General features: G+C 44.9%; 1 protein-coding gene across 1 annotated transcript in view; it reads right to left on the reverse strand.

Moving 5' to 3' along the window:
• LOC138626399 (diacylglycerol kinase delta) overlaps positions 1-12,673 on the reverse strand; it is a 71,842-nt gene continuing 59,169 nt past the window's right edge. The window contains exons 16-31 of the mRNA XM_069708017.1: positions 12,060-12,159; positions 10,638-10,703; positions 9,327-9,498; positions 9,121-9,219; positions 8,858-8,942; positions 8,656-8,763; positions 8,052-8,148; positions 7,778-7,885; positions 7,495-7,608; positions 6,632-6,766; positions 5,626-5,789; positions 4,476-4,581; positions 4,015-4,104; positions 3,128-3,241; positions 2,688-2,811; positions 1-2,065 (exon numbers count right to left, since the gene is read on the reverse strand). Coding sequence (XP_069564118.1) covers positions 2,010-2,065; positions 2,688-2,811; positions 3,128-3,241; positions 4,015-4,104; positions 4,476-4,581; positions 5,626-5,789; positions 6,632-6,766; positions 7,495-7,608; positions 7,778-7,885; positions 8,052-8,148; positions 8,656-8,763; positions 8,858-8,942; positions 9,121-9,219; positions 9,327-9,498; positions 10,638-10,703; positions 12,060-12,159 — 1,738 coding nt within the window. The 3' untranslated portion in view covers positions 1-2,009. The remainder of the gene's footprint in view (positions 2,066-2,687; positions 2,812-3,127; positions 3,242-4,014; positions 4,105-4,475; positions 4,582-5,625; positions 5,790-6,631; positions 6,767-7,494; positions 7,609-7,777; positions 7,886-8,051; positions 8,149-8,655; positions 8,764-8,857; positions 8,943-9,120; positions 9,220-9,326; positions 9,499-10,637; positions 10,704-12,059; positions 12,160-12,673) is intronic.

The following is a 12,673-nucleotide window of genomic DNA, read 5'->3' on the forward strand; positions in this document are numbered from 1 at the left end:
GCTTTAAAACACTCCTATATCACGCACAAAATACCAGCTACTAAAATACTGTTAAATAAAACGTATTTGTTGTTGCCGGAAGGCATAATTTACTTTCACTTTGCAACAGAACGATTTCCAATGTCTTGCCAAGTTAAATATGTCCGAGAGCTTTTCTGTCTCTTTACTGAGTGCCCAGATTTCAAGAGATTAATATTCTCACCTGTCTTGAGTTAAAACAGCTAATGTTGGCGTATTCCTTAAAGGATCATTCCTGTAAAGAAGTCGCCAGTAGCTCACAATAAGCATCAACATTTGAGCCATTTTCAAACAACACATGTACTTAACATCATCTTAGGTTCTCGCTTTGGCTTTAGCCTGGTCAAATAATATTCAGATATTCCTGCCTGGAGGAACGTGTCGGTATACAGAATGCTAATCAATATACTCACAGGCTTTGAACTATCTGACGGACATTAAAGTGGGGTTGGTTTTACGTTTCTGAAGTGTTCTCTTGCTGCCAAAGCCCCCCAACAAGGAGCGGTCCTGCAAGCAGGTCAAAAACAAAATGAACGTTGCTGGTCAGAACAAACGAGCTCAAATTCACTATTGTGAGGCAATTTTCACTGTGAGGCGAAGGAAGGCTAAGTATGCATGCAGGGACACAACTGGCTTCGATTATATGCATGGTGGCCAAGGAGTTTTTCAAAGGGGGGAGCAGCAAAGGCAGCACAGCTTCACAGGTTACCATTGGGAAAATAAGATATACCAAAAAAAAAAAAAAAAAAGTATATATATATACATATATATATACATATTTGTAATAATAATAATAGCTTTTAACCACAAACAAGGCAAAATCAAATATCCACTGACTCTTATTCTTATATTACATATACAATCATGAGCATGGCAAAGTAGGAGTAATACACTGAGTGGCTGTAATGTCTTGCGTATGGGTCCTTGATGCTTCCTCTTTCTGTAAACACCTTCACCAGACACTGCCAAAAATATCACTCGGTGAGCCATTTCATCTGGTACTGTCAATCCAAACGGTTCATACACCCGAGTGGGAAAATGCGCAGCGGGATGGGATTTTTTTTGTTTTTCACTCCCACGCAAGTCACACCTTGATAAAAAGCCGAGCGATGGACTTTAAAAGTCCCACCGTCCAGATGAAACGACTCGTGGTAAACATCAGTACTTTAGCAGTGTGGCCGCACAGCCTCGGACCACAACAAGTCAGTATTAAGAACCACTTTAGAACCACAACAGTAGAACCTTTGTGAAATCATATATGATTTATCATTTAACGTTATTATTCACAGGTTAATACAAGTCCACACAGGTACATTCCTCAGCATATTTTTTTTTTTTTGCAACATTTAAGATATTCTCCAGTTCGGTAGACAATAAGGTTGAGATGTTTCAGTTTGTTCATTTTGTTGATTTGTTGCCGTCGGGAGTTCTCATGGCAGTAGCAACTCAAAATAAATACTCTTCGAAAGTCTCACGGAAAATCAAAGTCTAAAGGCTATTCAGAAGTTCGGAAATGAAACGGTTAAAGTTGGGAGAGAAAAGAATAAAAAGAGTGTTACAACTTATAATAGGAGATATAAAATAAGATGGTTGCACTCGACATGCAAAGGAGAGCACCACGTAACACATTTCTTCGTCAAAAACAAAAAAACAAAAAGTCTGTTTTTCCACACCGCCCTGGTCTTCAAGTTTGATTCGCCGCACCGACACAACCGGAAAGCAGAACGCCAAAATGTGATGCAAAGCCAGACCCCTTCAAAAGAAATTCAAGAAAAAACGAGAAAGAAATTCGTCCCCCCGCGAAAGCACAGGGTGACGAGAAGTAAATCGGGGAGGAAAGAGCGTCAAAGTCGGAGAGATAGTTTTCCCTTTTCTTCGCCACACCTCCGTCCAGCCACCGGACGTCGCGGTCAAGAGGGGAGGAGACCAGGAAGGCGGCGCTCCTCACCCCTGGTAATGGGGACGGTAATAAAGCACTTCACAGCAGGTCTTCAGTTGCCTGATAAATCTGCCTCGGCGGCACCACCACCTTTGATATCCCAAGTTCCTGCGGAACAGAGAGAGAGAGAGAAAAGCATTATAAACGTCCCAAAAAACACAGATGATGGTCGTGAGGCGTCGGAGGGTTACAGAAATAGAAAACGTGCTCTTCTTTTGGAGCAAATCTCCTTCAGGATTAACGCGACCTTCGAAAGGTCATCGGCTTTCCTCGCGTCGCCGCTCTGACTTGACGGGTGCCGCTCGCTTCGCAAACTTGACGGTTCACTGCGTCCCACAACGCTTTGTGGTTTGGTTCCAACGGCAGATGAGCGAGTCGGCGTTTTGTGCAGCGGGCGTACCCAGAGCAAACGCGAAATTGTAAATGAATCGGGCTCCTTGTAGCTACGACTACGAGTACGAGTAAAGAATCGGGAGGAAAATGATTTTTTTTAAAAAAATTTATTTTACATTTTGACAATAAAGTCAAGAATGAATTCAAATTTTGGGTTTTGGAGCTAAAGAGCATGAAAAATAAATCTGAGGAAGAACTACACAAATCTTTTGTGCATTTTGTGCGATCCCGGTTCCCGCTCGCCGTCTTTTATCCTTCCGCAGACAAAGAACCGACGCGGGTTTTACATCCTGCGGCTCGGTCCCGATTTTTTTTTTTTTTTTTTTTTTTTTTTTACCTGAGAGAGAACTGTTGGACTTCTGCTTGTGGAGCTTCTCTCTCTCCTTCTTCGCCTTCGGTATGATCTTCAGCTTCATGCTGCTGCTGCTGCTGCTGCTCTTGGTGCTGCCCCTCACCGAGTCCTAGAGACACAAGCAGAGATCGCTGGCACGTGAACAGACGCACGGGCGGATATTTTGAGACTCGGTGGTCGGAAAGGGCCGCAGATGGAGCGCCACGAGTCCGGCCCGAGCAACAGCAGCGACAGCGTGGCACTTGGCCGGCTCGTTGGACTGTGATTACACAATGGTTTTTCCTCTCTGACACAAACAAACACAGCATCCCCACCACACACACACACACACACACACGCACACACACACACACACACACACACACACACACACACACACACACACACACACACACACACACACACACACACACACACACACACACCTCCTCGGAGCACTGCATGAGCGGACAGATCCAGTGGATGTCGTCCAGCTTGTGGAGCTCGGCGCTGAGGCTGTTCAGAGTCGAGCGAAGCTCCTCTTCCTCCGGAGACTGCGACTGCGGACGAGGAGACGAGAAGGAGTTCATTCCCAGAGAGTCCGACACATAGTCAAAGGCTGCGAACGTCTGATCGCACAGGCGGCGACGATTATGAAGCGTTTTACCAAGCGACGCGCTCCTTGCTAACGTTCTCCGTCTGCAATCTGCAAAAAGGCAAACATCTGTTCCGTTCCGCTGCCGTCTGAAGATGATGGACATTCGGAGACCCCGAGTACATCACGCGTATCATAACAGATGTGTAAACAATGAACATCTGTTCACCCCTAAATGTGTCAAAAGTGGCGTTAAGCGATTTCTTTTTAAACTGAAAGTAATTAGCATATCATTATGCTAATGTTTGCTGCAGTATTTATCGGTCTGGACACCACAGCTTCACTTCATCGTATCTCGTTTAGGGAAGTAAAAAAAAAAAAAAAAAATCACTGTCTGTAGTTTATCACGTTTAAGAATCAGTGAAAATCAGAATTTAAAGCAGATGAAAACCAAAAGGAACATACATTTTAGACCGTCAAAGTATCGTTGATGCCGTATCAACCGTCACGGTGTGATTATGTTTGCTCTTCTGCACAAAGGTGCTATTGTTGAAAAAGGAACGTCTCCTCACGGGGAGAAATAAGACAAAACTGAACAAAAGACGGCAGAAAGTGAAACGTGAGCCGTCAACGCTTGGATGGCTTCAGCAGAGACGGAGACACGGCGGAGACAAAGAGTACGGACGGGTGGAAGCAAACGGCAGAGAGAAGCTTGAGGATGCAGCCGCCGAGTCGTACCAGTAGTTTTCCATCGATCAGCATCCGGGTCTCCGCCTGGAGGACTTTACTGCTGTTGACGATTTCCACCGCCGTGCTGCGGCTCAGAAACTAAAAACACACAAACGAAACACTCGATTTGTCATCGCGTCACAATCCAATCATGAAAATGTACAACATATGGCTTCAAACAACATATTACAACAAAAACGATATATTCTAGTGTCTAATCTTTATAGCTGGACGAGGTGAATCTCCATGTTTTTAAAAATCTGATGTCTGATTTCCGCACTCTCGTAATTTGTTCAGTATTATTACCGTTTCGAACACAAGGCGCCCTCGAAGCGCCGCCGCCGATGCATTTCGGGTTAAATTGACACGAGACCCGAACACATTGCCGAAAATCTGCACGCTTTGCGTCTCCATTTCCGCAATCAAATTGGCCATCTGTCCGCCCCTCCTGTCCCGCCTCGGTGTCTTACCTCGGGGCTGGACAGTTTGGCCTCCGTGAGAACCAGGGCGGTGGCGTTGACGGCGTGAGCCAACTCCTGCTCCACCAGCTTGTGAGTCTTGGCTGCCTCGCGGATTCTGGGGAGGACAACAGAGGAAATGATCCGACTTGAAAGAGCTGTAATTATTATTCCAACAGGCTGAAAAGGCACAATTATGGTGATTGTTTCAGCCTGTTGAACGGACAAAAGCCCGATTTCTCTCCGTTTTCTCATCTTTGAGGTTGTCGACGTTTGGATTCAAAACTTTTTTATTTTTAGTGGGATCCACTAAAAATAAAAAATAAAAAAGTTCAACTGGACAATTTGAAGGAATTAAAAAAAAAATGTTAAAAAAAATTGTAACTGTCCACTTCTGCCCTGCAAATAAACATCTCCTGAGTAACTTTACAGGGTCTGAAGTTGTTCTTTAAATTTCATTCTTCACACGGATATGACTGAATGAGAAAATGTCCGTGGGTGGAAAATTACAGAGGGCACGTGTTCTATTGTGCTCTCAAATTTGCCGTATCAAATCTCTTTGGAATAGAAATTCCCCGTGGGACCATTTCTCCACTCCGGAGGTAATTTTCAGAGATGTAGTTAAAACATGTAAAAGAATTTAGTAACTGAAAATATCATAATTACCAAGACAGACTGAGACAGGATGAGAAAACTGCAGAGAAACAAAAATTGCTTATACATGTGAAATAGAAAAATAAGTCATCAGTGCAACAGAGAAAAACGTTGCATATAAGCCGGTTAATTGCAATATGCAGCAAAGCAAAACGGTACTAAACCACTTTATAAATGGCATCAATATTTGGTTTTGCTGTGGCTGTTTTCCTGCTTCAGTGGCCTGGATAAAAACAAAACATAAGCAAGTTTCAATCTAACTTTTAAATCATCAGTTATTCAAAAAAAAAAAAAAAATTCAACTGCTAATCAACGGCGAGAGCGCGCAAAATTTGACCAAACTGCGGAAACTCAGACCGTCTTGGACACGACAATGACTCACTGTCGCCTCCTAAGGCACAAAGTGTCGATCTGACACATTGGTCCCCACTTTGGTCGAACGAGACGCGTCAACACTCGATCGTCTCGTGGTAGTTAGACCGACTGAAGAAAAAACAGATCCTCGTACTTGCTAATGAGCGTGTCGGCCACGATGCCCAGCTGCTGGACCTGAGCGCACTCCTCCTCGGTCAGGTACTCCATGGACTGCTGCGAGTTAAGGCGCGGCCTGGTGGCGCGGTAGCTGTCAATCTTCCTCTTGTCCTCCCACGACTTCAGGGTGCTCTCGAACGCCTGGTTGCACACAAGACGGGGAAGATTTGAGCGTATAGACTCGATCTCTTTTCGGCGTTCATGACGAACACTTCACGTCAACTCGTGCTGCTGCTTCGGTCGGCAAAACAAAAAAATAGGGTTCGAGGGCCGCCCGGTACCCCATTCGAGGGCTTTCTTCGGGCATTGTGTGTTCGCGTAGACGTAAACTGACGACTTGAGGGAACAAAAGCGAACGCAGTCGCATTTTACGTCAAGTTTGGACCGAGATACAAAATAATAAAACGCCTTTTCATCTGTAAATCTGGCGTGACTGAAGGAGCGAAAGAAAGATAGGAGGTTAATTTGAGGAGCTTGTCGATAATCACGACTCAGGCAGGCATCCGGCGGCGACAACGTTCACCTGAAACATAACTTGTCACTATTTGACTGAATGAAAGCCACATTTAGGAGGAGAATGCCAGAGAGGCAAAAAAAAAAAAAAAAAAAAAAAATCCACCTTTCTCCGCGGTGCTCGAGGGGGGGAAACCATGGAAACAAACTGCCCAAATGTGCTTGGCTCAAGAGAGCTCACAAAGGTTTGAGCTGCGTGAAGAGAGAACAAACACGGTGTGTATGGATTTGATTTAAGAAATCCCGAAATAGAAAGAGTCAACAGCGCGGGCAGAGAGCCGAATCCGGGGAGCCGAGAGTGGCTTTTCAGCTGCAATATTTATGAAAGGAAGAGTATTTCCAGCCAATTCGCTTTTCCTTCCACAGTCTGCACTCTTTTACATGAATATAGTAGAAATGCCCAAACATGCACTGTTGTAAATCAGAATTTTTCTTTAGTCACGCAGCGGATCATTCACACTTGCGTTTACCCTGTCTCTGGTGAGCATTTGCGCCCGGTTCTTGTGGACGATCTTGACGATGCCGGGCGGCTGGATCCAGGCCTCCCCGTCCACCTGCACGGGAACCCCCTCCTCCCCCAGGATGGTGATCTTCACCTGCCGGCACTGAGGAATGCGACGGAGCAGAAAATAGCAGCTGTCAGACGGGCGCTAGAGTGCTCTTCTATTTCTTAGCAGCGATTCCATGCTTGACCTCCTCCGTCCTCTGCTGCTGAGCATTCAGCAGTTTCTGGGAAACTCTCAACTTTGTAATTTACGTGGAAAAGGCACCAGGCTTGATCTTGAGTATGAACTTTCGCCATCTTCCCAGAGTGAAACTCTGCTGCCGGCGTCGACTAGCAAGCTTGATTGTTTGCTTGTGTTTCTGTTGAATTGTGTACCCTCTAGTTTAACAGGGCTGAAGAGTTGGTGTACCTGAATCCAGGCAGCAACCCACCCTTCGGTTTGCCACCGAAGTCTGACGTTCCGTTTCAACCAATAAAATCATCAGATTACATCCTGAAGGCACCAATGAAACACTCTGTGTTTCTCATTCACTTTAGGTTTAAGATCGTCTTTGGTACTCAAGGCAGTTACTTGCTCATCAGTGCAATCTAATAGTACTTTAATTTAATGTTGCAATTCATTTAAATCACTGAGGACGAGAGCATCAGCTGAAAATGTAACAAGAGCCCACAGCAGCGCTGATACTAAGATGCTGATGTTTGGCAGTTGGAAAGGTGGCCAAAAACCAAAGTAAGAAGTTTTCATGAAATTCTAAATTTCAAAGCATTATATTCACTGGGTGTGTGTGTGTGTGTGTGTGTGCGCGCGCGTGCGTGCGTGCGCGTTACCTGTGCAATGCGATGGTGCTGCAGGTTGATGACTCTGGACACGGCCATCTGCATGCTGCCAAACACCGCCACCACCTCCAGCTTCTTGTCATCAAAAGACGGCGCGCCAAAGTTCTGGACGTGCGGGTGATGAAATCAAACAACATCAACTTCGAACCGATCAGTTCGAAGATTTACAATGAAAATTCCGCTTGATAAAGCGCTTTCGAATGAAAACGTGTTCGTCGACAGGAACAGAAACGCGTAGAAACTCCTTGAAGGCCTGGATGCGCAAAAAACTCACGTTATCCTCCTTGGTGCCTCCCCAGAAGTTGATACCGCCTGCATAGCTGGGGATGTTGAGCACAGCCAGGCCCTGCAGACTCGGCAGAGACATGGGAACGCCGTCACACTGAGGAGAGAGCACAGAGGAAGTTTAAAGGGCAGGGAAACTCTTGACGGCAAAGTGTTTTCCCAAAACAGAAGCAGCTATATTTAGTTTCGCGTTTGCTCGGAAATATCACTCAGTGTGTGTGTGTGTGTGTGTGTGTGTGTGTGTGTGTATTTGTGTGTCTGACCTCCAGCTGAACTCGTTGCTCCAGGTTCTTGTACGTCTTCTGCAACAGCTCTTTGGTCCCCAGGACTCCGTACCACATCATGTTCTTGGTGCGACTACTGCAGAGGGCGACAGAAAAGAAGAGACCAGTCAGGACCGACCTCATACCACAGTTCCTTTTGACGATATTATATGTAACTTCGTCACGAGAGTTTCCTTCTGTTCCGTGCACGCGTAACAGGAACAGTCTCAGAACTTTTTGATGACTCGTTGTGTTTTAAAAGAAACACAACTCGTACAGAAAACAACTTGGCAAAGAGGCAAAAGCTGTCACCTTAAACAAAAATGGGATAAATTAGGTGTAAAAAAAATGATTAACAGATCATCTTTTTGAAGTCTTTGCTTTAGCTACAGTTTTATAACTCGCTGACTTTACATGGGTCTAAATCAAATCTTGAATCTTTTGCAGCTTCCAACGATGAAAAGGTTTGTGTTTCAAAAATGATGTATCGACAACACTACTACAATCTGTTATTTGCAAAGGGATCTTTTAAGGTACATTATTCATAACTATAATATAATTACATAATTCACATTATAATCAGGTGTGTGTTTTTTTTTTTTACCTGCACTTTTTGGGGTGCTCGTCTCTCTTGTTGTTGAACTCCAGGGAGATTTTGGCGTCCAGCCCGATGCCGAAGTAGTTGTTCATCACACACTTCTCTGAGCATTGTCTACAGATACACACCATGGAGTTGGACTTATTAATGCATGGCGACACACACATAACGCACGCACAGAGAAGCAGGAATTCACACACAGACTTACACAGAGTCCTCGTTGAAGGTGACCGTGTTGAGGCTCTCTGGTTTCTCCAGGACGATGGGGGAAGTGGGACTCAGGCCTCCCTGACCTGGACAGAATCATGACGGGACAAAAAGAAATGTCCTCACTGTGAAAAACAGCGCTTTAGACAAGGTCGAGTCAGACCATCTCTGACTAAACACAGTTTTTAAAGCACTGAGGTAGTTCTCCAGACAGCGTTTTCGGAGCGCGTCTCCGGCTGAGTTCAAACTAAAAGGGACACTTACGCGGCTCAGCGTCCTTCAGCTCCTCACTGTTCTCTCTTTTGATGGAGGACGAGGACGACATCCTCTGGACCTGCGTGTGTCGGTTCTGCTCGTCCACCACTGAAAATGATGACGCAAGATCGGTGAGCTGCACGCGGCACGACAAACCGCTCGCGATGTTAGAAAGCGAAATAAATGAGAAAAAAACGAAAGGCCTATTCGGTCACCTTTCTCCGCCTGCTCGATGATCTGCCTCAGGGCCTTCTTCAGGCTGTTGGCACGGAGCATCAGCTGCTCCTTGGACCGATATGTTTTGCCCTCTGAACCCGACTCGCCGCCACTTTCGCCGGGGCTCGAGCCGCCGCTCTCCTGGCTGGGCACCGAACCCGCTGGCACCACCTGAGCGAAAACAGAAAGGAATGTCATCTTTCCTCAGAAAAAAAATAAATAAATAATAATAATAAAAAAAAAATCCCCTTAAATGACTTTTTGCTGAACGGCAAACGTTACTCGATTTAACCAGAAGATCTAACTACACTTTACGAGCGCTGGGAGCCCTGCAGCTTTATCACAGCAGGTTACCACTAGGAGACATCTGAGGAGCCTATAGTGGTGCGGCATGTCGTTTCGGAGATTCATATTTCATTCATCAAATATATATCTCACAACTTTTATTCAATGCTAGAAATCAGTGCTCTTCCGCTTTTATTGAGCAGGAGGTTTAAGTCTTACTGACATATTGAGGACGGTGTGATTTCTTTTAAAGCACAGACATTAAATCTGTGAATAAAAAGAGTCCACAGGGAGCGAAGACACAAAAAAGCTAAATGATCTTTTGCCATTTAGGTCCCGTGAGGAAACGTAGGACACGTGTAAAGCCGCTGTTTTTACGAGAGTTCATGTAAAAGATAAGGAGAGGGTTTAAACACTTTATATGCAATATTAAAAAAAAACAAAAAAAACACCATCATTCAGCATCTCATAAAACATGTCTTATCTTCCAATTCAACTTCTCTATTATACAAAAGAACATCAGGTTCGCAGGGTTTTCTGCAGAAAATGTACAAAATACTGCAAAGTGAAGATAAAAACATTCCCTGGATAAAAAGTGAGATATCTCACTCTTAATAAACATCCTCACACGATGCTGACATGATGGCAAACTGCTAAAAAATATTGACTTTTAATAGGGTGGGAAATGGGGGACCAATACTGTCCAGTCAATAATGACAATTAAAAAAAAATGGTAGAAAAGAGCAGCAAGACAACATATTCATGCATAATTTTGGACAGAACAATTGAATGTTAAATCAAAAACTTGAATGATTTTGATTGTTTAGTCTGAATATTTTTTTTATAGAGGCCTGAAAAAGTATGAAAAGCAAAGATGAGCGATTTTACAGTTACATTAGTAACATCATGTTTATCTGTGACCCCTCAGGTTTCTGACCCCCAGGTTGGGAACCTCGTGTCTTATGCCCCTCAACACTTTGATTACTTTGACTGTTACACATTGATTATCACGGTGTTGTTATTACCTGAGCTTCGGCTTCCTCACTTAAGGCCTTGACGAGGGAATCGAGCTTCTCATTCAGCAGTGCACACTGAGACACAGAGAGGAGGAGTGAAAGACATTTTTATTGTTCGTGTTGCTGCCTCGCTCACTTCAAAATCACACGAGCCCCAGAGTAAACATGGAGATACTGCAGTACTTCTTAAATTCTCTTTCTCTGCAGCCGCTTCAACACCCGAAACCAACTTGCAATCAATACATGCTCTCATTGGGTGAACAATATAAATTTTTTTTTTTTTTTAAAAAGGACAAATTATCTGATTTCTCCCCCACCCCCCGGTCCTTATCACTACGACCTCCTGCACTGTGGGTTGTCATCGGCAACCCCGAGTCGGGGATCTGCGTTTGTTATTCTGCTCAGTTCTATCAGTAGATTTTCCTGCTGATGACATCAGCTGGCCCTCAAACGCTTCCACGTGCCGTCCTAAGAGGAGGGTTTGGTTGAAGCTCAAAACGTCTCTGCGGGCTGAAACGATTTTCTTTCTTTTGGAAATGTCTCACAAAAGATCTCCGCTAAGCGATCTTCCTCTCGGCGAGACTTCCTTTGTAGTTTCGAACTCTTCCCTGCTGAAGACACACAGCTGCAGCGACCATTTACCTCTACTTCCCCCCCCCCCTTTTTTTTTTTTTTTACACAAAATTGTTATAATTATCTTACTTGTGTACTACTTGAACTTTTTGTCAAATCACACACCGATGTTCTGCACATACCGGAAATAACCGTAGCATTTGAATGCATCGCCTGTCAACATATCTGCCATTTAGATTAGTACTTAGATTATATATATATATATATATATTATATATTTATTATATTTCTGGACACTACTCGTATCAGAGTTTGCTCAGGTACTCTGAAGGGTGGTGGCGGACCAATCAGCAACCGGTGTCAGTGGTTAGGTGCGTTTGCCCCGCCCCTTCTTTCTCCGAGCAATTCTCTATGGAGTGAGGGAGGCCATCTGCCAATCACTGCTGGGTCGTGACCCACCAGCTCGCAAATCATAAAGAGAATAAAAGCTGAACCAAAAATGATCACGATAGCAACGCGTTGAGGTATTTCTTTAAAAAGAGGAGAGGAGGGACCTTGAGCCTCTTTTTTCACCTGTATTTCAAAATGTTTCCGCACCTTTTTTTTTCTTTCTTTTTTTTGTAAACGCCCCTGTTCGACCTTCCAAGCTTCGGCGTCTCTTTCAAACTCTCCTGAAGAGTGAAATGATCCGATAGATGGGAAAGCACCGAGCGCCACCGGCACAGAACACTAAAGGAGGGAGTGGTAACGCTGAACCTTCAACTATACTTCACACTCTGCACGCACGCGCACGGCCGCCCACGAGTTGCTCTTACACAAGCCCTTACATAACGATCGCGCACCACAAAAAGCGTTTACCTTCTTCGCCATGGCATCGGCCTCCTCCTTGTTCTCCGTGGCTCTCTCGTACGCCTTCCCCACCTCCGCCACGAAATCATTCACCGTCCCACACAGAAACCTGACCGAAGAGCAGGAGGAGGAGGAGGAGGGGGAGGGGGGGAGGGGAGGGATGAAGCGAAAGGAGGGGAGAGGGAGAGGTGAGGGTGAAGGTTAACGTGATTAACAGGCAGAATGAAACAAATTATACGACTAGCACGTTTCAGATTTGGTGATTCACTGCGGCGTGTTGGACGCACACACACACACACACACACACACACACAGCACACACGCACGCTCTCGTTTCATGGCCGCCTACCTGCCTGTCAGCGCCATCGCCTCCACACACTTCGCTATTTACTCACAGCTGTTCCATCGCTGCTGTGTGACTCAGCGGGGAGGTTTCTCCCAAAAGTCCTCGCGCTTTTAGCAAATATTGGATTCTGTCGAATCACGAATAAACAACTACACCGTCCAGATTCATGAATTTATTTCCAAAATCAGACATCTAGACGTTACAGGTGCTTCGTTGCACCTTCTAAAACTTTTTTTTTTTTTTCCTTCTAAAAGGCAAAAGGTAAAGGCAGACGACC

The sequence above is a fragment of the Brachyistius frenatus genome, unplaced genomic scaffold (assembly GCF_029030835.1).
Source record: "Brachyistius frenatus isolate BFR_SWC_R1_liver_20210118 unplaced genomic scaffold, ASM2903083v1 Contig_73, whole genome shotgun sequence".
Classification (NCBI taxonomy): domain Eukaryota; kingdom Metazoa; phylum Chordata; class Actinopteri; family Embiotocidae; genus Brachyistius; species Brachyistius frenatus.